This window comes from Amblyomma mixtum, unplaced genomic scaffold (assembly GCF_055824585.1).
Source record: "Amblyomma mixtum isolate Tamu unplaced genomic scaffold, ASM5582458v1 scaffold_27, whole genome shotgun sequence".
Lineage (NCBI taxonomy): Eukaryota > Metazoa > Arthropoda > Arachnida > Ixodida > Ixodidae > Amblyomma > Amblyomma mixtum.
The window spans coordinates 600,998-626,619 of record NW_028317724.1 but is presented as its reverse complement, the minus strand read 5'-3'; the positions used below and the strand labels follow the sequence as shown (position 1 = coordinate 626,619).

Here is a 25,622-nt window from a genome sequence, read left to right as displayed (position 1 = left end):
TGCTCTGCCGAATTCCTAGGATGTCGCCGCCAGCGAAGAAGCGGAAGTTTCTTTCGCTAGAAGAAAAACCGCGTATTATCGCCGAAGCAGAAAGCGGGAAGAAGAAGTCGATTATTGCCGCAGATTTTGGCATCGCGCCGAGTTCGTTATCAACGATACTGAAGAGCAAAGAAAACATCGGCAAGGCACTTGCATCGGGCACTTCAGCTCAACACAAGAAGGTGACGCAGCCAACATACGAAGAGCTCGATAAGGCTGTCTACACCTGGTTTGTCGAAACGCGAGCCAAGAACATCCCGCTTAGCGGCAGCATTGTTCAGCAGAAGACCCTCAATTATGCCTGTTTGCTCGGCCTGGATGACTTTAAGGCCAGCACAGGTTGGCTCAATCGCTTCAAAGCGAGGCACAACGTCGTCGGAAAAGTTTTGTGCGGGGAAGCAAGTTCTGCGGACACTGGCGGCGCCTCAGAATGGGTGGTGGACAACATGGCTGATATCATGAGTGGCTACGTGCCGTCCGATATTTATAACGCGGACGAGACGGGCCTCTTTTATGAGATGCTGCCAGTGAGGCCACTAGATTTTAAAGGGCAGCGTTGCCAGGGTGGCAAGCACAGCAAGAAAAGAGTGACAGTGCTGCTGTGCACGAATATGGATGGGCCGGACAGGCGTCCCCCGTTAGTTATTGGGAAAAGTGCTAAACCACACTGCTTCAAGGGAAACAGAAGCCTTCCCGTCAAGTACGTCGCTAACGGGTGATCGTGGATGACCCGTGCCATATTTGCGGACTGGCTTACGGCACTTGACCGCGACATGAGCAGGCAGAACAGAAAGGTTTGTTTGCTCTTGGACAACTGTTCTGCCCACCGCATCGACGACGTCAAGCTGTCAAGCGTTGAGGTGAGATTCTTCCCGCTGAACTGCACTTCCATAATTGAGCCGCTGGATCAAGGCATTATCAGAAGCGTGAAGTGTGCTTATCGGGAGAGGTTGATTCAGCGTATTCTTTTGAATATCGAGACGGGCAGGGAGACGAAGGTGGACCTCTTCATGGCTCTTCAGATTATAGCTGCTGCGTGGAACGTGACGCCTTCCACCTTGATCATCAACTGCTTCCAGCACGCCGGGTTTGTTGACCAGGAGGCGACCAGCACAGCTGCAGCCGCGGAGGATGACGCTCCATCATCGCCGACTCCGGGGATCAGTACGGCCTGGAAATCCCTCCAGGATGCAGGAAACATCCCTGGCGATATCGAGCTGGACGATTTCCTCAACGCTGATGCGGATGTGCTTGTTTTTGAGGAGCTCAGTGATGAGGACATCATTAAAAGTGTTCGCGAGCCAGAAGAGCCGCCGTCCGAAGCTGAAGACGACTCCGCCCAGGATTCATCCGCCTTGGCAACCTCGTCGCAGGTGATGGATGCCTTCGATGTTATTAGGAACTTTCTGGGCTCTCACGACGACGACGCTGCGATGGCTCTCATAACAGAGTGCGAGAGCCGCGTGACACCGCTGCTGGCAGCAAAACGCAAGCAGACAAAGCCTACGGACTTCTGGAAATAAATTTTTTTTTTCGCTCAACTCGTCTGTCGTTTTTCTCGACAACGAAATTCCACGACAACGAAATTTTTCGTACGCCCCGCCGATTTCGTTGTGACAGGATTCAACTGTACTAAGAATTTAGGTCTAGGTCAAGATTCTTTTAATTTTTTTTTAAATTCCTCTGCTCTTTTTCCAAACGACATAGTATGCACCTTCTCTTTATGTTTAGAATGTATCACGCTCCAATAATTGTGTAATAAAAAATTGTGAGGCTAAACGCTAAATCTGAGACTGTTTTGACATAAGGCACATTTCAGCGATTACAACAAAATAAACGGGATTAAAATCGGTGCTCCTACTGCCGTGCTATGCTTTAAGCTAGGTGATAAGCTCAAAACAAACTTTTGAGAAAACAAGCCTCCAAGTTCTTTATTTGCACACACTGCCTAGAATGCTCCTGCACTGTAATATGTGGTGTCCTTAGCAGCAGGTGTCTTCTTAGCCCTTTCAGGAGATGGGCTTTGTGTGCCTTCTTCATTCGCTGAGAGTCTTTCTCAGCAGCCCGCTGAAGAGAGAGGGCACCAGGGCTAAGGCCCAATGTTGAGCACAGATCTGAATAAGCTTTCAGACTGCCCGAGTTGTATCTCGAAACCGCTTTGTGCACTGCTGTTTCCACGGCAAACAGGGAGGCATGCTGGTCTTTAGACATTAGTGACCAAATCACTGAATGGAGACTCTCAGCTGCGTTTTGAGTTTTGCCTCCTCTGCACCGGGCCAGCAACTGAGGGCCCCAGAGGCGCTGGTACACAGGCAGAAGTGCTGCGACTCTAGCTGAGACATTGTACTTATGAGGTGGTGCTGGCTGCCCTTCTGCCTCAGCTGATCAGTGGTTGCACCAGCTAAGGGGGCCAGGGGGACACAGCTCATGATGGGGCTCACCATCTGTCGACACGATGTGGTAGTATGTCGCCATTACTGCCGTTTGCATTTTGTCGACTTCTGAGTGTTTCCGCAGAGCAAGGCCATAGTAGTTGGTAAGTTTCTTGATGAGCTGCTGTGTCAGGCCCCCCTTTCCACCTAGCGGCTCTCCCTTCTTAGCCTTGGATACCAAAGCACGAAGAGCAGCCCCCATTCGTTCCTGCACATGGTTTATGCAGTCTTCTTTTGACAGCTGCACAAAACCATAAACTTCTTCATCGCACAGAGTGCGGAACATGCGGCTGTCGCCATCACAAACTATGTTTGTGTAGCGCAAATCATTTACCCTCAAGGAGCGCCTGAACAGCTGCAGCGCAGCCTCGACCTCCATTCTGCCAGAATTCACGTCAGTGTTTTTCTGGCACTGGTGTTGCTGCTTCCATTCAGCATATTCGGGGTCACTTTCTGCTGGCTGTCGGCTGCACCGAAGGCAGAAGTTGGAAAGAACTATGCAGTCCAACACAAACCCTGTATGGAACTCGATTATACAGCCTACGCCAGTATGGGAGCTGTGGCCGCGTGTCAGCCACGTTCCATCATAAACTACTGTGACATTCTTTGAAAAAGTAGTTTCCATCTCCATATAAACCTTCTTCACTGCCTCTACAGCATCTGTGAAGATGCTGTGTGCAGCTGCTGCTGCGGCAGGCTTGAAAGTTTTTTTCAGGTGCTCTTCATACGTTTTGTGGTGTAACCCACAATGCGAGACATTCATGGTGGCCCAAAAGTCATTAAGAGCAGTTGCCCCTTTCCCAATGCCCTTTATTGCTTGCATTGCTCTGATGTTGACCTCAAAGGCTCTAGAACCGCTCTTCCTTTGTGAGGACCACTCAGACTGGCGGGTACCACAAGAAATGCATGAAAGGACCATCTTCACAGCTAGCCCCAGTTCAGTCTCGCGGTGCACTGTTAGGCCGGGCTGCTGACAAGTTGGGCAAAGCATAGAACCAATTAGCGAGTTCAAAGCTGCAACTTGAACTAGCATAAACTCTTCTTCTGGAGGAGCGGAAATGGTACTTTCCTGTGAGCCAGTCAGCGCGAACTTGCGCTCCGTTGCTGAAACCGCGTGAAGCGATTCGCGAACACGTGACGCTTGCACTTCTGCAGTTTCCGCAGACACAAATTGTGTTCTAAGGTGAGCTTGAATAGTGCAACATTCACTGGGCGAACAGTCAACACTGCAATGATCGGCAAGGACGGCCGCCGGCGCGTCCGCGGCAGCGAGTGTGCGCCTGCGTTGCAGCTCCATGGTAGTGCCGGAACTCGTCGATGGCATGGGACCGCGTTCTCTGGCGGGTGTCGTCTGCGGACAAATCTCGGCGTTGAGCGACTCATCGTAGAAGCACACCTTCGCTGCTCTGCAGTCAGGAGGCAATGACCGTTGCAAGCCCACTCCGTGATCTGTGCTGAACGAACTTGCGATGGGACGCACGTGTTCGGCGGCACTCATTGGCATGTTGATCGTCACCGATGAAGTAACGCTGCGCCCGTGCTTCGACGGCAAAAGATCACTATCACTGGCTGGTGCCCGACTCGGCGCAAGATCCCACAGCACATTGGGCGAAACATCGCCCAGCACGTCGGGCGTGTGCTCCGCCGATTCTGAACGGACGCTCGGCTCAGCCGAACCACCTGCTGACAATCACCGCTTCTTCCTTGCTGTGACGGGCTTGCGTTTTTGCTTGCCATAGGCATGCTTCGTCCGGAACTTCTTTTCGAATGTGCGTGGATCCATTGCGCGTGGTCGAAGTCCTCGAAACACCAGAGAAGGAATGGCTTTCTTGCAGCGGACAAAAGCAGACGCTCCTTGCGCCGGCGGCCATTACGCCGCGGTGCCGGCCAATGAGGAGGCGCCTTGCAACGCGCCGCGGCGCAGAGCCAATCGGGGCGCGGCATTCATTCGCTGCCTCAAGCTGCCGTCCCTCGGTTTTTCTTTTTTTGTGCGCTTGCTAGCTGGCAGGGGAGGAAGGGAAGGGCTGCGACGAAGAGCCGAGGAGTCGTGCTTTCCAGCGATACCAAAATGGCGGCGCTCCGTGGCAGGAAATTTGAGCAGTCACGCCGTGAACTTCACGGCTTTTTCGCAATTTTGGGCGGCTATCTTGATGCCGGCATTGACAAAAATATTTATTTAGAGTGCTTAGAGTTCGTTTTTCGATTAAATATTTAAGTACCAGGTAGAAATGATGCTGTAGATTCCGAAAAGCGTACTTTTCAAAAATAGATTTTTTTCCGCGATTTGATCCCCGCTTCCCCCCTTAAAGGGTAAAAGAAGCAATTCAGAAACACCAAAAGCATTTCTAGCCTTTGCTGAAACATTGCAGTTGAGTGTCACCCTGTGCGCACACAGGTTTAGGCTACCTGGCTTTGTCTTTTATGTACTATAACAACTCTTACCACAACTTTTATGTGCTATACACCACTTTGGGCCATTCCATGTCACTTACGCATCCTCCTGACACACCATAATCATGAACATGCTAACAACTCGTAGGCCCTATACACCTGGTGTTGATTTTAACATGTGCCATGTTTTAGCTTGTGCCGACCAAAAACCTTGTGTCTGGCGCTCTTTGGCCTTAGATGCCCTTGTTAGCATCATCATCATCACCCTGTGCACACACTGGCGTCGAGCCTATTCCACCCAACAAGTGGTTCGAATGAGACGTGAAAATGTGAGGCTGAATATGTGAGGCTGAATGACATGGAGGTGATTTGTATAGGCTGGTGCTTGTACTCACAGACTGCGACATACCGTATTTACTCGCGTAATAGGCGCACTCGCATAATAGGCGCACCCCTAGTTAGGGCGCGAAAAATCAGATTTTTTTATTTCCGCGCATAATAGGCGCACCCCGAACTTGGCACTGTGATCATACTGTATTTACACGATTGCAAGCCGACGCCTCGCCACCCCCCGCTTCCCAATCTTTATTTTAACAAAGTTTTGGCTGAACTGACAACTAGTCCCTACTAGTGCTGCTGTCGTCGCAGCTGCTGCGGACCCACAGCACGTACAACGACATCGCGTAGAACAGCCGCACAGTTTTCAGGGATGCTCACTTTAAACGCCTGTTTGGAAAGCTTCATCTCCAGCCGGAAACGTTCCCGACTTAGGCCCACGAAAACCTCGGCGCTTGGAGTCGCGTACGAAAATTTAGGAACGCCGCAGTCGCAACTGCCGCACTTCTCGGCCATGTCGTATTTTCCGACCTGCCCCACGCTTGCCGTGTTCGAGAGCAAACTCCCAGCTGTGTAGCTGTTAAGGTGCTTGCCTATCGAGCTAAAACAGCAACGCTCCGCGGCAAAGCCATAAACCACGATTACTATCGCGCTACCGCAAATCCCGCCACTTGACAACAACAACAACAAAAAAAAAAAAACGAGCTGGAGATGCTGATGGCGATATAGATAGCGAAAGCTCGCGGCGGAGGAAAACGACGATGATGATGATGAGCTTGACCTTGGGCGCTCTCCGTGGGCGGTATCTGGAAGCTCCTGTGCACGTGTGTGGCCTCCGCGATCAAGCGCCCGTTGCGCTCAGCCGGAGCCGATCGCGGAGGCCTCGGCGCGTGCATTCCAAAGGCTATTCCCGCGTGGGTCGTGGAAAGTTTGGGTGCGGTCCTTAGATGGATCTTTTTTTTTTTAACATTTTCTTCGCGAAAACGGGGTGCGGCCCGTACACGAGTGCGTTTACGCGGTGTGTTCAATTTTGCGAGTCGAAAAATTTCCGGAAATTTTACCCCGCGTAATAGGCGCACCCCGAACTTTGAGCCGGATTTTCTGGAAAAAAAGTGCGCCTATTATGCGAGTAAATACGGTATTACTAGCGCTAAAATACACTCAAAGGACAGATGCTTTAATGGTGCTTGCACTTGACAGCATAGCTATGCATCTAATTTTAACACAATTCATTGTTACTGATGGGCGCCCCGAATGCTAAGGTAGGCAAGCAGCAGGATGGAGACCATGCACAGGCCCTGGAGATAGCAGTGGGGAGGTATCAGTTGACTCCGCAGAGAGAAATAAAGTACAGATCATGAATACCTTCTTCCATAAACGAGAGAAAAGGAAGTGGATGTGGAAGAGCCCCGATCGCGAGACTAAAAATGAAATCTACTTCATACTGTGCGCTCACTCTTCCATCGTAGAGGATGCGGAGGTCTTCGGAAAGGTGTGTTGTAGCGACCACAGAATGGTAAGGTCTCGAATTAGCCTAGACTTGAAGAGGGAGCAAAAGGAACTAGTGAGGCTGAAGCCCATTAACGAATTAGTGGTTAGAGGGAAACTAGATTAGTTCAGAGCTCGCTTCAGAACAGATATTCGGCTTTAACTGAGGAAGGACCGTGATGATCAAGCTATGAAGAATAATCTTACAACTATCATTACGGAGTGCGCAGCAGAAGTAGGTGGTAGGATGGTTCAACGGGATACTGGCAAGATCTCTCAGGAAAAGAAAGATCTGATAAAGAAACAGCAAGCATGAAAGACTAACTCCACACTCCACGGACAGAAGAGAACTTGCACAGCGGTCAAAGTTAATCAATAAGCACAAGGTAACTGACATAAGAAAATTTAATTTCGAGACAATCAAGCATGCTCTAAAGAACACAGGTACCCTAAATGCAGTGAAGGCTAAACTAGGCATAGTCCAAATGCGTCAACTCTTTTTTTACCACACCATAGACCGTTGGTCATATATCTTCGTCAGACCGCGCGTACAGTATCATGGACATTTGTCTTTAAAGGAATGCTTAAAAAACACCTCATTCCCGTAGCCTAAGTGCAACTGGAAGCCAGAGAGCACTCGCTGTTAGTCCAACAAGCATGAAACAATAGGGGCACTCTCAGCAGCCTCCCAAGTTGGCCAATTTGTGTAAGCCAGATTTCTGCTCCTAGCGGCCAAACCGCTCTCAAGTTTCTCGTGCTTTTCCGTGATTAAAAGAAAGGTTTTTGAGGAAAGGAAATGGCACAGTATCTGCCTCATTTATCTGGTGGACACAGGAACCATGTCTGTCCTAAGGGCAGGGATAAAGAAAGAAGTGACTGAAGAAAGGAGGAGGTGCCATAGTGGAGGTCTCCGGAATAATTTCGACCACCTGGGGATCTTTAACCTGCACTGACATCATTGCACAGTGCATGGGTGCCCTTTGCGTTTTTCCTCTATCGAAACACGGCCGCCACGGCCAGATTTGAACCTGGGAACTCCGGCTCAGGAGCCATTTCTCGCAATTTTCATTGAAACACATTTTGTCGTGCACGTATGCAACTACCGTATATTGCTGTGCATAAGTTGACTTTTTTTTTTAGATGTCCTTCCAAAGTTGGGGGGTCGACTTATAATCGGAGTCAACGTATATGCGGAGTCCTAAAGTCGGCCTGTATGTGGGGTCAAAAGTAATTTCGACCGAGTCGCGTATAATATCACGCCCCGTGCGCTAGTAGTTTCATAATAGTTGTCACACACAGTGCGAAAGTGGATCTGCTTAAAAAAACGAATTTAATTGAGATATGCACCAAAGGTTTGTTTTAATACGATAGCAACTTGTTATCGACAAACCGTGGGCGTTCCACGGAATAACGGCCAAAGCCGGGTGGGCTGGCAATACTTGATATAAATGGGACAGCTACAAATCCAATCCAATCCAAAACTAGACCACACGTGACCAGTCACACGAGCTGAGAAGCATTTTCGCATGTTGTTGTACAACGTTGTTATGTAAAAATAAAATGGTAAATTGGTTTTTGGGGAAAGGAAATGGCGCAGTATCTGTCTCACATATCTCGGTGGACACCTGAACCATGCCGAAAGGGAAGGGAGGAAGGTAGGAGTGAAAGAAGAAAGAGGTGCTGTAGTGAAGGTCTCCAGAATAATTTCAACGACCTGGGGATCTTTAATGTGCACTGACATCGCACAGCACACAGGCGTCTCTTGCGTTTCTTTCGCCATTTCTGCATGCCGCACCACCTACGTGACAGCTAACAGCGGTTTGCGGTTTGTGTCACTGCCCGACGGATGCGTTGCAAGATGCCGCCGCAACCTTGGCAACAGTACAGTGCGCCTATCAAGCGGCAAGACATCCTCTGAGCAGAGCCGGAAAACGTCACAGCGGGGCGGAAGTTCGGAGTCTCAGAGCAGTGCGTGAGAGGCTGGAGAAAACAAAGAAGCAAGCTTTTTGCGTGCGCTGCTACATGCTGTTCCTTTTGCGGGCTGAAGTCTGGACAATACCCTGCCGTTGAGGAGGCGGTTCAAGATTGGGTTGACGACCAGAGAAGCAAGAGACTGAGTGTTTGCCACAATGACATTGAAACAAAGGCACGCGCTGTTGCGGAGGAGATGTGCATCCCGCGTACCGAGTTTAAAGTGTCTAAGGAGTGGGTGACGAATTTCATGAAGAGGAACGGCCTAAGCCTAAGGCGACGAACGACCGTATGCCGACGGTTGCCCGAAGCCTACAAAGAAAAACGGAGTGCCTTTCCGCAAATAGCAATGCCTAGCAATAGGACCGTGTCCGCAAAAGGGGAGTGCCAGGTCCGCCTGCTGACAACGGGCAACACGCACAACCGTTTCCCGGTCATGTTATGCTGTATGGCAGATGGGCACAAGTTACCGCCATTACTTCTGTGCAAGAGGAAAACGATCCTGATGAAGGAAAAGTTCCCACCAAAAGTCATCGTGCGGGTGAATGAGAAGAGATTTTTTAAAGATGAAATGGTCCTCGAATGGCTTCGTCTCGTGTGGTGCAGGCGTCCGGGGGCACTGCTGAAGCCCCACAGCATGCTCATCCTGGACACTTTCCGCGGCCACACAACCGACCGTGTGAAAAAAGCGGAAGCAGATGCGACCTGGTCATCATTCGGGGCGGAGTGACACCTATTCTTCAGCCACTGGATGTGGTGCTGAACAAGCCATTCAAAGACTGCATCGGTGCATTTTACAACGAGTGGCTCCAGCAAGAAAACCCGAAGACACCAACAAGGCGGCTGAAGCAAGCTTCTTTGGGCCAAGTGGTGCAATGGGTCAACAATGCCTGGTATGGACTACCAACAGACATGGTCTCTGCAGCGTTTTCCACGTGCAGCATCTCGGCACCGCTTCCGACGACCAGCGGCAGCAGTGGCTCATAAGATGATGATCGTGTCCTCACAAGCGACGACGAGTCAGAGATGTCTCGTGAATGAATAAATGTTTCTTTGTGACTCGGCCATCTGAAAAACTTTTTGGGCGAGCTAGGACTGCAGGGCGCAGCAGCATCGCCCTAAAGTCGGAGTCGAACTTTTTTTTGCCCAAAGGGGGTCGTGAGTTGGGGGGATTGACTTATAATCAGCAATATACAGTAACTACATAGCTCAGAAAAATTTCACTGAGTATTGGGGCCACATATGAGCCAATGCAAACTACCGCTTTCTGGGTATACATTTGCCCTTCCCAGCCAGAATACGTGGAATGTATATAAAAAAAAAAAGGAGCCGTTTGAAAAAACCATCGAATGAGATCCCACATCTGCCTGTGAAGGCGTACTCATCATTTCATAAATGTTATTTCATAATGCAGAGGGGTGGGTGTGTGTCAACTTGCATTTAGAGGAAACTTTCTTTTGGCCAGCAAGGGAGTTACACTGTAATCATAAAGCTCGTCCACTGCATTCGCCCAAAGAAATTTGTTGCTGTGGTCGGAATTTCAAGAACTGGTTAATGCAGATATTTTTCGCTGTTCCAGTGACTCAAATTAAGAGTTTTACTCTGTGCAGTTTGCAAAAGAAGCAACCACACCACAACTTGGATAATAGTGCATCAGTGCACACGCTTTGTTGCACAGCCAACCAATGTTCACCCAGCCATGCAGGCACTGCAACAGCGCCTAATTTCACAGGGTGGTGAAAGACCCCCCCCTCCGATGGAATGAGCTTGGTGGGCTTGAGTTGTGTGCCTCCAATGTGATGGACTAACAACGCGCTGCTTCTTCCAGTGGGGACAGGTGGTTGGGGCACTGCCACGCAGAGTTGTACTACAGGGCAGTGGGCTGGTGGTGGTGGAGTTTGTCTGGAGCAGCTAACCACTCATGCCCAGAATGCAAATGGAATAAACCGGAGGGAATTTTTCCCTGTCCTCCATGCTACCAGGACAAGCCTGGGCCCATATAGCTTCTAAAATTTACTCACAAGGAATGGTGGGAAAAAAGATTAGGTTCCACATCTGGTTTGGCTATTGTTGGGCCAATGCTGTGGATTCTGCCTCGGAACTGGTAGTGGTAGTACTGTGGTGCTCGCCTCTGTAAGTACATGGAATTATTCTACCACTGCCTCAATAAATTTAGAACAAGTGAATGTTCACTGTGACCCTGGTATGAAAACTACAGCATTTCTCGGAGATCTGCCTCAAGAGGAGTCATGACTGAATCCATGTTCTCTGCCAGCCCAGCCAAATGCGAGCCTTGCCAGCATTCCTGGATCCTGTGGAGGCGCACCTACCCGTGCATGGGTCCCCCCGCAGGTCCGTCGGCGGGGCTGTTCATCATGGTGCCCAGGAGACCCCCGTCGTACTGGCCCTCACGGGCACCGGCCGTGGAGAAGTGGTACTGCATGATCTGGCCCAGGTGCTCATGCGCAATGCCACCGCCACGGTCCGAGATCCTGCCACCCCAGAAAACACTGCACTCACTAAAACGTAGCAGGGCGACTTTTTTCCCCACAGACAACAAAGGTGAACAGTCAATCCTCTCCCTGCAATCAAGTCATATTTGTGAACACTGTTCCAACAACGACGAAAACAATGCACCTCACCACGTTAACTAGCAAACGACCAAGAGACAATATTTTGAGCATAAAGCACATCAAAGTGCCCTGTAGTTAACCAAGCACATGCTGCAAATATTTTCACACAATAATGTCAAACGAAACGTGAAAGTGCAGCCATTATTGTCACCTTTCTGTTTCACAAACGACACATACCAAGTGCCGTAATATGGTGTCAATGACAAAGTGTCATCATATGCATGCACAACCAGCTGTTTGTATTTTGGGAAGTGACATTGTGCCGATGATGTGAGGTTGTGCCGATGTGTGTCTCGACAACATGTGTTTTGTTTTAACGGGACCTTCTACAGACAGTGCTTCGGCACAGCAATGGGTGCATCCATTTCCGTGGTCTGCGCTAACCTCGCATTAGAAGCCATTGAGAGCCTGGCCTTTTCCCCGTTCAAACCTTCACTGAAGCCATTCCTGTGTTACACGGCCAACTGCTTCAGCATTATGCATTGCAGCGACGTACAGCCTTTCCTGAGATATCTAAAATCAATCCAGCCAACTGTACACTTCATTATGGAGAAAGAAATGAACGGACAAATCCCTTTCCTTGATGTCCTTGTCCAGAGGAACAACGGCAGGCTTGAAACCTCGGTGTATCGAAAACCGACGCATACTGGAAAGCACCTCAACTTTGAATCAGCACATCCTATTGGACACAAGCGTTCGGCCACCAAATCACTCTTTAATTGTGCGTTCATCCCATGCTCAAGCCCGGAAAAACGCCACTGCGAAATCGCCAAAGTGAAGGCAGATCTGAAAGACAAGGGTACCCCAGCAGCTACTGAAAAGCCAAGAGTGCTCCACCAAGCATCCAGACTTGGCCAAAAACAGAAAAACGCGGAAACCAAGCGTGCAAGTATTCCGAGCGCTGCGGCGGTGAGCGAGGCACTTGCATGTATTTTCAAAGGCTATGACGTGCACATTTCTCATCAGCCTACCAGCAAGTAGAAACAGCAGCTGGCCCGAGTTAACGACCGCCTAGATTGCTCAAGATACCCTGGTGTGGTGTACAAGATACCATGTCAAAGCCGTGACAGACGAAGGCTCAAAGAACATCAGAATGACATCATGAACAGCCACTCTACATCTAATACTTTGGCAGAACCCAACGCATCAACAGGAAACCCCATTGATTGGGACAAAGCATCTATCATTGCCACAGAGAACAACTTATCATTGCACCTCCTTTTGGAATCATTCCATATACACAGCACAAACCATGCTCTTGGCAGAACACGTGGTAATCTGGCAGAAATCTACAATCGCTCACTATGACAGTTTAACTGTATATAAGCCACCGTTCTTCCATGCAACGTTCTACGTGACCAAGGGACCTGTACGGGCCTTGAAACATCCCATTTCCCCTTTTGAACAATTTGTATGTTTGTTATTTCCACTATTGAAAGCACAGGTGGGACATACGGGACCAGCCAGCAACACGATTCATTTGTCTAATTAATCCTATGATTCAAGCATCTCAGCGCTAAAAGCTCAAACAAACTTATCCTCTGCAGCCTCAGGGTGTCACATAGCACGTCTTGACCTTTCTCATAAATTTTTCCACTCAATGCCTCCTGATAACTGGTGCATAACAAAGAGCGCACCGCACCGTCCATTCCAGCCACCGTAATGCAGTGCATCTCCCACACTGCAACTTTCATTTCATTTATTTTTTGCTTAAAGGCCCGAGGGCATTACATAAAAGGGGAGCAAAATCAAAACAGATAAAGAATAATTGGGTAAAAGAAAACAATAACAAATAGTGACAATGTGCAGCAGTTAGATGGTGCAAAGGGTGTACAAAGCTAAGTGGAATGAACGGGCTGGGAACAAAAACAAAATTTATATATGCAGCACTCATGCAATACAAGAACAAAGAGCGCCAAAGGCAAAAAGAAAAGTAACAACAGTCAGCTGCCAAGATGAACATGACGGAAAAGAAGATGAAAAATGGCCGTTTAGTTTTTCCCGGAATGATTTGCGGTCAGTGCATGATGCGAGGGTATTTGGCAGGGCATTCCATAGTGCCACCGCGTCTGAAAATAATGAAGACTTTAGTGCTGAGATGCGACAGTTGATGTGTGCAATGCCATGGCTTAGGCGGCCAGACGTCCTGTGCAGGGGCTCTGAGTGTCTTGTGCGCGGGCGACGACAGAAATGATGGAGAGAGGCAGGATATGATGTGGCATGGCATGAGTAACCAGACTGTTTCAGGGTGGTGATACTAGTTTTCCTTCAATAGCTACATGTTGGATGGCACGATTCTGTATGGCTTCAAGGTCAACAGTGAGATACAGGTGCCAAATGGTTGCTGCATGTTCTAGTTTTGGGCGAACTAGTGACACATGCTAGTTTGTTCACGTCAGGGGATGTGGCCAAGTTACGGAGCAGGTATCCTCCGAGTGTGCTTCAGCGCGGATGCTTTGAACGTGACCACGGTGTTAGATGGAGGCCCAGATATCTTTGGTGTCTCCCCTCTTGCCTGTGTTAGTCTTTGTGGTGCGTGAATGACAGCATGAAATACCAACTCGCCCAGCAAGTGGTTTTCATTCTGCAGGATAATGCAGGGCCAGTGGAAAATGAGCTGACACTGGAAATATGCCTCTCAGGTGAAATGAGCATTTGTGTTGCCCCGAGACGTCTCTAGGGAGGACCCCCCACACATCAACCAATGGCCGCTGCACGGGGCTCACCTGATGATGAAGTCAATATCGTTGTTTGCAATGGTGACAGTCACCGGGGGAAGGCTGGACTCCGGGCTGTCCATGTGGTTCTCCACTGTAGCGCTGCCAGAGGAAAAGATCGACATTGGAGGAGGTTCATTAATATTATTCGAGGAGGTCGACTGCCCGGGGTGCAGGGCCATCATCTGCTATGCTGTTGTGCTTCAATCCCCACCCCACACAGTCTTACCTTGAAATACTTAGAATAAGCACCCGCGTTCTGTGCAATGTCACCGCAGCGCGTAAAGAACCCAGGGTGGTCCAAATTCATCCGTAGTCCTCCACTGTGGATGCCGTGTGGCCCATGAGTTGCTATGGGATGGTACAAATTTTAAGCCAGCGAGGTCACGTCTTGTTTGTAAAGCCCACCACTTGAGCCTTCATCTACGGCATACCATCCGGGTAATCACTCACTGCGAGACTGCTTCCATGCCTTTCCTACAGAGAAGTGCCCACAGCGTTGGCATGGCAATCAAGTTGTGCGCCTGAGATGGTGACTATGTCTCACCAGCAGCTCTTGCTTTGAAATTAAGGACCTTCGATATGGATGCCTCAACAGCCCGAGATGGAGCTCCGTATTTGGAACACAAGAGGAAACTGACTCGCAAGGCCACTGCGAGTATAAATATCATGTACTTTCCCCGAATAAAACACTTGAAAGTTTGCCCTCTGTTCCGTCTCCCTTGTCTTATCGTGTCGTCTTTGTGTGCGCAAAAAAAAAAGAATTCTGAGAATGGCCCAACTAGACCCACAACGCATACTACTGGAAATCATGTATACCACTGTTAAGTGCACCACTGCAAATAAAAAAATATGCATCCAAAAATTTGAAGTCTCCACTCCTTTACATTGGTTCCAAAAGCACCACACATTCTCTCCTTCCACCAGCTGGCTGAAATGAATGCTCAGATTATGGTCCTGCGTTTTTATTCACTCCCGTAGCACAAGTGATCATTTGAGCAACAACACACTGCACCGTGAACACTTGCATCGCATTTCTATCTGAGTCTCCTCTTAGGATCATCTGGGACCGTGGCCGAGTGTCCGCCTCGCGTGCGGCAGGTTCAACCCCAGTGGGTACCACCCACAGTGGCTGTCCCCTGGCCAGGCTTATTTAGAGCGAGATGCTGCTGGGGAAATGGGCCTCTGACCCCCACCCTGAGGAGAAGAAAATTCAGGGAGGCACTTGGTTGACCCAAAGTGCGGTGAGGTGAAAGCCTTAAGCGCAGTGTTGCTGCTTGTCTCACTGATGTGTGGTTAAGGTGTTAAGCTCCACGTCAAAGAGTGGAACGATTGGTAAATTCGTTTTTGAGGAAAGGAAATGTATCTGCCTCGCATGTCTCCATGGATAAAGGGAAGGGAGGAAGATGGGAGTGAACGAAGACACCCTATTCACTAGAGGCGCCTTTGTTCATTTCAAACCATGTAGCGGCCCTGGTTCGATTCCCCAACTCGGCCAATTTACTACTCGGTTTTATTTATTTATCTGGTCTGAATAGAAAGGTTAATTAGGCTAGTTGGTTAATTAACTAAACCCAGTCCCACTTACTTGGAGCATCAGTATACCATCCCTTTAATTGGTTGCATGGTTTTTGCGGGAGAAGACTAAGGGGCCAAAGTCGAGCCCCCATGTGTAATTGAATTTTCATTCCTTCGATTCTGGTGCACACATGCAATCCTCCCAGGAGGAGCAGACAAAAGGCCCACGCTCCTCTGCATGAAAACAATTTCAAAGCATCTGACAGCTGCCAAATGATGGTGAAAAAAAAAAATACTCAAAATAGCACGACAATACTATTTAAGATGGCCAGCAGTAAAATCATCATCATTTATCATACCCTTAGAGGCCCCAGGCAGGCCATTACACAAAAGGGGGGGGGGGGGGGGGGGGGGTAGCACATAAAAATATATCACGAGAACATATGGTCAAAACACAAGAAATACTCAATCAAAAGTGCTCAGTTAAGAAGTGAAGAAACCACTGTCACAATAAGGACGAGGTGCCTGCATCTTATACTATACCGCAAGATGAGACATTCTTTGAGTCTAGTGGGATCACATTGGGTGACAACATGCTCGGGAAGCTGATTCCAACCCTATACATCATCATCATCATCAGCCTGACTACATTCACTGCAGGGCAAAGGCCTCTCCCATGTCTCTCCAATTAACCCTGTCTTTTGTCAGTTGCCGCCGCTGCATCCCCGCAAACTTCTTAATCTCATCCGCCCACCTAACTTTCTGCCGCCCCCTGCTACGTTTTCTTTCTCTTGGAATCCACTCCGTTACCCTTAAGGACCTGCGGTTATCTTGCCTTCGCATTACATGCCCTGCCCAAGCCCATTTCTTCCTCTTGATTTCAACTAAGATGTCATTAACCCGCGTTTGTTCCCTCACCCACTCCGCCCTCTTCCAATCTCTTAACGTTACACCTATCATTTTCCTTTCCATAGCTCGCTGCGTTGTTCTTAACTTAAGCTGAACCCTCTTTGTTAGCCTCCACGTTTCTGCCCCATAGGTGAGTACCGGTAGGATACAGCTGTTGTATACTTTTCTCTTCAGGGTTATTGGTAAGCTACCATTCATGATCTGAGAGAACCTGCCATATGTGCTCCACCCCATTCTTATTCTTCTAGTTATTTCCCTCTGATGATCCGGATCTGCGGTCACTACCTGCCCTAAGTAGACATATTCTCCTACTACTTCCAGCACCTCGCTACCAATTGCGAACTGCTGTTCCCTTGCTAGGCTGTTGAACATTACTTTGGTTTTCTGCATGTTAATTCTTAGCCCCACCGTTCTGCTCTGCCTGTCTAACTGATTGATCATGCTTTGCAGTTCTTGTCCTGAGTGGCTTAGCAAGGCAATGTCATCAGCGAATCGCAAATTACTCAGGTATTCTCCATTAACTCTTATCCCCAACTGTTCCCATTCCAGTCCCCGGAATACCTCCTGTAAGCAGGCAGTGAAGAGCATTGGCGAGATCGTGTCTCCCTGCCTGACACCTTTCCGTATTGGAATTTTATTGCTGAGTTTATGGAGAACTATAGTAGCTGTACAGTGTACAACTGTATACAGTGGCTGGTAAAAAAGTTTTGTTAAAGGCGTTAATCAATCCACATAAGCGCTGAATGCTCATGGAGTTGAGCAAACGGGATGACATGTGGACAGGTGGTGCAGACTGAGAAAGTTGTAGCATAGTTCATGAAGCAGGTATAATGCGCCTGTGGGCTACTGGGAAATAACACTGCTGATGCTGTGGTGAAAGTCGTAATTTGGAGATATAAAATGAGCTGCACTGTTTGGGATAAATACAAGTTTGTTGATTAAGTACGTAATGTAAGTGAGTGAGTGATGAGGGGATTAAGTAAGTGATGAGGGAACTAAAGCTGAAGCGCACTTGAGCTTCATGCGGATTAAAGTTGCGTAAGCCAGCTTACAAATGGAAGGCAGGAAGAGTGAAAGTGACCTTAAAAAGAAGCCCAGTGTTCTTGAAGTATATCATCAATGAGTTTTGTGAAATGCTCATTCCACGTCAGTTTGTCTCTGATTAAAACGCATAGATGCTCATATGACTGCCTGTGATATGACAGATGAGTTTTGTGAACATGCATAGGTGAGGTTAGATAATTTATGTGAGACTTGCATGAACTGACATTAAGCCATGTTTAACTCCATCGTCCATTATGAGCACCAATTTGCGATCTTTCGCAAGTTGACCTGAAGGGTCACTTGGCCGTCGTGCGAAGAAATGAAACAGCACAACACGCAGTCGTTGGTGGATAGATGAATGAATAATGACAGGTCAGTGGGGGTGTCATTTACAAAGATGAGGAAAACATCAGCCCAGGGACGGAGCCCTGGGGCAAGCCAGTGTGCACTGAAAGCGAACAGTTCACCCAGGACAGTGTCAGTGGATCGATACAAAGCCATGAAAGCTCAAACATCAGTCACTGGTGAGGGGTGCGATCAAAGTAGAGGTCAGCAGTGAATTCAAAGAGCTGGGTCTCGCATGAAAGGCCAGGGCGGAAGGCAGACACTGTGTGTTGTATTCAATTTAAAAATGACGTGGGACAATCGCGTCCATTTCATTGCCAACCAAATGTCGCAAATTATTGGCATAATTTATCGATATCATCAGCTATTGCCACCAAAAGCCATGTTAGCAGCATATCATCCGTTGTTTAGCTCCTGCTTCAATCCAACTTGGTATGGGGGAAACAGATGAAAACATAACAAAAAAATTGCGCATCTTGCAGGAAACCTTTTCAGAATGACTGAAAAAGTTCCTAGAACATTCCACACGCAAGCACTTTTCCCTGAATATAAAATACTTCCCACCAAGCTATAGCATTTTCATTTATGCGACGCTTTAAAGCATGAAATTAGTAATAATACGCCTTTTCTGCATGAGCTGGCCAACACTGAACCAAGCTGCAAAGTAGCCTAGAGACCGTTTACAGCACGCAGTTCTTCCGCTTGAGACCAGATGGTGCTCAGAACAAGGCACCATTACGGGCCTCGTAAGTCGTGCGCGTGCTGAAAGTTCTTCCTACGGAATGATGAAGGTAAACAAGAATCACTGTGCCCAATCAGTCTACACTTGATAATACTACTAGATATCCAAAATGCTACATATCCCCGAAAATACTAGATACCCAAAAACTCAAAAGAATTTTATTTATTTATTTATTTCAGCACCCAAGGGTCCTTGCAGACATTGCATTGGGGGGGATTCATCAAAGACGACTTAATAAGTGTACAACAATACAAACAGCTGAAAACAAAATAATCAATCTAAGAAACGTGGTATAAAGTAATAAGACAAAGGGAAAAAAAATACCTAGGAACAGGTATTTGAAAAATATCAAAAATTAAAAATAGAGCACGGTAGGCAAACAAAGTAGTTCAGAAAAGATAACAAAAATTCCACCTTTGGAAGTCAGGAAACATGGCATCTAACATTTCTCAGAAGGTAACGGCCGACATACACACACCCAAGCAAACGAAAAAAAAAAAAGCAGTGAACCAAAAAGAGATAAAAATGCACATCACTCTAGGTTGCAAGGTTCTAAATATGACAAAAGAGCTGTTTGAAATGATGATGCTTCAGCGATAAGCGCAACACTAGAAGGAAGCCAATTCCGCTCTTCAATAGCCAGGGCCAAAGGTGAGCTTGAGCAAAAATGGGCTTTAATCTTCTTGATAAGACCTACACGAGCCTATGTATGTGAAGCTGGGGGATTATGTGTGTTGCTGCGGTAGAGCGCATGGAAAAAGATAACCGGCTGAACTTAGCCAGACCTCTGCATGAGAGATACCAGCAGACCAAAGGCACCCACCGCACGGCGTTCTTGAGCAGCTCTGGGATGATGTAGTCCAGGGGCATCTGGATGTACGGAAAGGTGCAGTTGAGGTGTCCGTTGTACTTGAACGGGGGCGCCTTGCCGTACTTGTGCACAGACACCTGCCTGCACAGGAGGGGAGGCACCCTCAGCCTCCACCCACACTGGCACTGCGTCCCCATACAAGCGCAACCAGTGCAGCCATAGATTTCATGCACGCGCTCATTAAGAAAAAAATTCAGCAGGGACTCTGAAAGATGCTTACGTGAGGGAATGCAAAAGCACTACTGTCTCTGGGTGAACTGACAGCCGCCCACATACACACACGTGCACGTGTGACAACACCCCAACACTGTTTGACTGCATAAGAGAATACGAAAATTGGTTCCTGGGGACAGGAAATGGCGCAGTAACTCTCTCAGACCTTGGTGCACACCTCAACAGCACCTTAGGACTGGGAAGGCATATAACTAAAGGTGCACATGTCACAAGCTAGCCTCCAACTTGACTAGCATGTGTAAGCTAATGAGAAATTGTATGCCACCACTCGGTAGGCTGTACAACAAGTGGTTGCACCACAAGTGCAGGTGCGAATGTTGTCGGGAAAACTGGCACCACATGGAGGTCGGCCATGGGGAGCACATGCAGACATGAACATGACTGTCTGAAGTGGCAGGGCTCGGCTTGCTATGTGCATCCTACGGCCGCTCTGTGATGTCACCCTGTTTTTCCTGCCACCACTGGGTTTCTCTGCACCATCTGCACACACTAATATATGCCACCAGCTTTTCTCTTAATGGAACTATCAATGCTTTGGCATCAAAAATACCATCGCTACTGCTTGTTTGACAATGCAGGCTGCAAAAATTGACAAAGTTTATTGCGCGTGTATGCACCTCATTTCGTTCGGAACTCCAGGCCTCTTTACATCCCTGGCAAAGCTGCCTTATCTTCTGCTGTGGTTCATGATGTCAGCATGCACACAGCAACTTTCTCTCCCTTTCCCTCACCCTTCGGGCATAAAGCCAATTCACGGGGGGGGGCATCAATGCAACTGATGCGGACACTTACAAGTTTGCTCCCGTTTTGCATTAACTTTAACTCATGCAACATGCGCCAGGGCATCCTCTGTGCACAGCTGTGCTAACTAAAGCTGCTCTTTGGGAACCATGAAATCATCTCAACAATAAGCTAGTCCAAAAAAATCAAATTTCACTGAAAAAAAAATCACATCATGTAAGAGGAACAAGTCAGTAGTTTCATCCACGTTTCAAAGCTCTTCATGGCTAAATCTCACTGCGCATCGTGTCGTGGGGACACGCTTTACTCGTCCCCTATGGTTCGCTTCCCCGCAATGCACCCTCCTTAGCCATGTTACTTTAACTAACAAGGGAGGGCGCTGGCATCGCAGCACCACGAGCGCCACGAATAGCATGCTTGCTACCCCCGTGCGGGGGAGAGACGGCTCTCTTCGGCTGGGGACCAGGGAAGCACGCTGACAATCACGTGCGACGCTCCCCTCTCCGGCAGGGCCAATGGGGAATCCTCGTGGGGAGGAACGTTCCCCTGCATCTCGTCCTGTCTGGCCATGGAGTATCCCTTGCCCTGGCGTGGGCGAGCATTCGCTCATAACCGTGCTGGTGAGTTGGACGTCCTTGATTCCTCAGCGTATTTTGTTGCTAGCTGGCGTTACTGTTGTTGTAGCAATACATGTCTTGTTTTTATCAGCCAGAGTGTCGTTCCTGTGTTCCCTCAGAGCAAGGCCCGCTGTGGTCGGCGTGCGCTCGGTAGTTTACGCGATGACGGGGTGGGATCCGGTGGTTTTGAACTGTGTCAGCCGCAGTTAAGCGAGGAAAACGTATTTATTTCCCCAATTAAAACCCAACAGTGTACACAAGGCGACCGCTTTCACAAGCTCGACCTACAATGCCTGTGCTGCCTTCGGCATGCCACCGACGGACGCATGGGTGTGGACAAGGTCAAGAGGAGAAAACTGCGAGAACTGTGGTGCGCACGAAGAGCCCTGCACGAAGCGGTGAAGATGGCAAAACGATAAGAACCGACAAGCGGCGCTAGTCTTCGTCATTAGGCCTAGCGACAATAATCAGGGACAACTTTTTTTGCCAATGCACCAGAGGCTAGGCAGGACAGGCCCTGGGGCAAAAAGGGGAAAGTTGGAGAGAAGGGTCCCTAAGCCTGAGCAGCCCACTGCCCACGGCACATTACCTTGTCCCCGAGCACAGAGCCAAAAGCAGCATCATAACCAGCAATATGCACTCTGCGGCGACTTGCGTTCAATAACAGCTGGACCAAGCACTTGACCAACTGCCATCAAGCGCAGGCTCGATGGTTACAGAACGTATTGGGAAAGCTTGCCAGTGGTAAAGGAGCACAGACACCTCATTTTTCGCTGTGTGTTTTCTATGTAATGATGCGTAAGACGTTAGTATACATAGATCACCATGTGGTGTTTGCCTCTGAGCGCTAAGTAATTTATATCCAATTTCTCTCTCATGCTGTTTCAGTTTTGGTCTGTGACATCAATGGCTGTGACATCAACATTGTGCAGAGGTCACTTGACGCATTAAAGAACTCCACTGGAACTCATTCATTATAACTCACTGGAACGTTATGGCTAGCCTGCCTCAAGAGACAATGGATGGAGAAGCAGCGATTCTATTGCAGTTTTTCCATGCTTCACGTGACATATACAAAACTTTGACATTAAAGAGCTGGTGAAACCGAGACAGCACAAGAGCAAATAATGCAAATAAGTAAACATGCCACCAAAATTAGGTGTCTATACTCCTTCAAACAAGTGATCGCAACAGCAGAAATCATATTTCTACAATGGGTGATGAGCACAGACACTCGTTGAATTCAAGGCTCTAAAGCAACAAGTACTCAAAAATGCTGGCCACAGTAGGTATACTTTCTCACTGAGAGACAGGGAAGCCAAGCACAGCAGCATCCAATACCTGTCCCCAGTGAAAATAACTTGCTCTCTGCAGGCCATCTGTCTGGCAGCAAAGGACACAACAGCACTGAGATACACTAAGCTGGGGAGGAGAGGGGTGGCATACCGGACAAAGTCGGCCCACTTCTCAATGACGTCCTTGGGCCTCATGGCTGTGTTGATGATGCCCACATGATGCGGCTGTTGGTTGGGAGGAGACGCAGGGTTACACTCGCAGCAGGCCACACAGTCACAAGAAATGCCTCTTAACACTGCCCTCGATCATGCCAGAACTAGTACCCAATTTTGGAAACAACACTTTCAAGCAAACTAGCAAGCACAATGAAAACGTCTGCAAACTCCCAAGCTTATTACAGAGACACATGCAATTGCAATTTTGCATTTATAATTTGTAAATGTGGGCAGGAATATCAGCTTGCAGGGTGAGAGTTTGCTTGCAATGTGCTCTGCAAACATGGTGGCCACTGGCATCGTGTCACCACAAAGCCAGATGACATCCAGGTGGGGAAAACGCACCACCAATTGGCAACTGCCACCTCCACAAAATGAATACACACAGTTCTTAAAGGAGTATAGACACTCAACTTTTGGGTGCGGGTTTTCTTCTTTGTAAAGGCACAAAAGGCATTACTGTACCCAGATTCTCCTATGACTGCTAAATTTGTAATTAAATGTTTCTGCCATACTGCTTCTGTTCCCGTCTCAACAGCTGAATGATGACCGTGACGTCAAAGAGTGCTTATAGGCCACGCGAGGCATGAAAAAAGCGCAATATAATTGCTGGTTCTACATTCGTTGTCTTCCTGCTCTTGAGGAACGCCAGCTTTAGCATTGTAGTGGATTAAAATGATGAAGCAGCAACTATATTGCAGTTTTTTCATGCCTCACATGGCCTATAAGCACACTTTGGCATCATAGTCATCATTCGGCTGTTGAAACTGAAGCCAAAATGTGGTGATTCATGTAAAGTAGTGTCCTCTGCATCATTGTAGAAAAGAAAACGTGCCACCACAATTAGGTGTCTATATTTGTTTAAAACCTGACTCAAATGAATTCCTCTACACATTTAAGACACAAAACTCCTTCACGAAAAATAACCCTATTCCATTCTATTCCCCTCTCCCTCTAAAAGCAACCTCTCGCCTCCTGGCACACAGACACACCTTGATGTGCTTCCTAATAATGGTGGACAGATGCCAATGCACTCAGGAGTGCACTCACACTGCCCCCCAGTGAGAGCAGAGATGGGTGAGCAATGGGTGAATGCGCTGACAGCTGAGGGAAGCAAACACTCATGGCCGAGGGTGACGCAGCACGTCTCTGGACAGATTCTGCTGGCGCATCCGTTCAGAGTTGGCATGGGCGCAGGCCCTTCGCAGGTGTAACGAGCTGCAAGGACGTCTTCTGCCATGCCTCCTACATAAGCTCGAGCTCATGTACACAGAGCTGCTGAAACAACCACTGCCCGCTTGTCGGCACACACATTTTTCTACACCCGGGTGTGCGCATAGCAAAACTGCAGAGTGGCCGTAATTATTTCACCAGACCTCCTACTGCATGCCCAAGGAAACTGACATATTTGGCCTGGCCCCTGAACTACACAGGCTTGGTCTGTGCACTTTTCGGCAATGCCCTGCGACAAAAATCAGGCATGTGGTTTTACAAGCGTGGTTTTAGTTGCAATTATTGTTGTTTTGATGCGCGTTTTCCTTTTCTCAGCGAACTGCTTTTTCGTGCTTAAATTATTTTTTTTCACTTATTTGTTTGCTATCGTGACAGAAGTGCCGTCGCAAGCCACTGCTCACTTGCTGCAAAGGGGTGGGAACTTTGTCAAGCATTAATCACTTTTATTCCCACCCCCTCCATCAACGGTGAAGGAAATGGTTTATTATTATATAGCATGGAATATGGTGATGACTTGATGCTCACGGTATTAGACAAAATGGTAGTATTTAATATATTTAATACGCCTCAGAAATGCTCATGTCATTCCAATAAAGATCAAACGTATTGGCGATTTTCGGTAGTCGATAAATGGTGGCAACTAAATTGGCCGCTCTGTTTTTGACTGAGTACATGGATGTTAGAGAGAGTGGACATGAGTATGGGTGAGTGGTTGTGAGTGCAAATGAACATGAGTGTGACTCTGAGTAAGGAATTATTATAGTGAATGGTTGCGAGTGTGCGTGATTGTGAGTGTGAGTGGGCATAGTGTGATTGTGAGTAAGGGACTGTGATGGTGAGTGGACATGTGTGAGTAAGGGGTTGTAAGTGCAAGTGGACAAGCGTATGAATGGTTGTGAGTGCAAGTGGGTGTGTGTGGTTGTCAGTGCTAGTGGACACGAGTGTGATTGTAAGTAACAGGCTGTGACTGTGAGTGGACACGAGTGGGCCACCTCTTATGGCGCCGACTATGGTTGCACACTGATCGTGTAATTTTCTAGAAAAAGCAGAGCCTGCAGCAGTACAAAAATACACCAATGGCAACTCATGCACACATATACAAGAAACACACCATCACACAATACACTTATGCTGAGCATAAATAAATGGTGTCTGTTATAAAGACTGTGCATTCCCCCAAAACCTCAACAGAGCACATAATACCTTTGAATCTTGTCAAAGTTGTAGTGCACAACATTAAGAGCTTTACAAAACTGAAAAGTCCAAAACACAGAATTTAAACTGAGTCGAATAAGCTGTGCACCTACAAGTGTGAACTATTGTTCAGTAACCTGCAGCAACCTAAGCATTTTCTTTTTTACTATCTAGTAAAAAAAAATGATTTCAGAAACAATATAGTTACTTGATGGTTTTAATGTCTAGTACGTATTTGTAAACTACGACATGTTATTTGTGAACAGGCAAGTATAAAATGGGAGCACCTGGACCAGGGGCGGATTTATAAACCTTTCTTGGAGGGGGAGTCCCATTTGAAGGACGCTTTCCCTGTATAAAATTTCTCGCTTGAGGGGAGGTGCAACCTCCCCTAGTAAATGGACACAAAGCCAACTGTGGTGGCTGCAGTAGCTACCAGCCGCCCCCTGCACTCACCCGGTCCTTGCGCAGCGCAATGTGGTGCTCCGCCAGCATCCGCATTCCCAGGCGCGAGGTCAGCGTACGATCCAGAAAGGTCTTCACCATTTCGTCTTGCTGCGCAGAAGCCATGACCCGCCCCAGTGCAACGCTTACCACACGTGATGAAAAGGGACACACTTCCAAGACTGCAAGGGGACACACTTCCATGGTAGAAG

General features: G+C 48.1%; 1 protein-coding gene and 1 pseudogene across 1 annotated transcript in view; both read right to left on the bottom strand.

Annotated features, from left to right (window-relative positions):
- Positions 1-25,622, bottom strand: part of LOC149324521 (branched-chain alpha-ketoacid dehydrogenase kinase-like) — a 36,535-nt gene that overhangs the window by 2,717 nt on the left and 8,196 nt on the right. Inside the window, exons 6-10 of the mRNA XM_089565460.1 lie at positions 25,423-25,521; positions 22,475-22,548; positions 19,389-19,517; positions 14,017-14,109; positions 10,988-11,149 (exon numbers count right to left, since the gene is read on the bottom strand). Coding sequence (XP_089421586.1) covers positions 10,988-11,149; positions 14,017-14,109; positions 19,389-19,517; positions 22,475-22,548; positions 25,423-25,521 — 557 coding nt within the window. The remainder of the gene's footprint in view (positions 1-10,987; positions 11,150-14,016; positions 14,110-19,388; positions 19,518-22,474; positions 22,549-25,422; positions 25,522-25,622) is intronic.
- On the bottom strand, positions 1,645-4,544 carry LOC149324522 (uncharacterized; annotated as a pseudogene).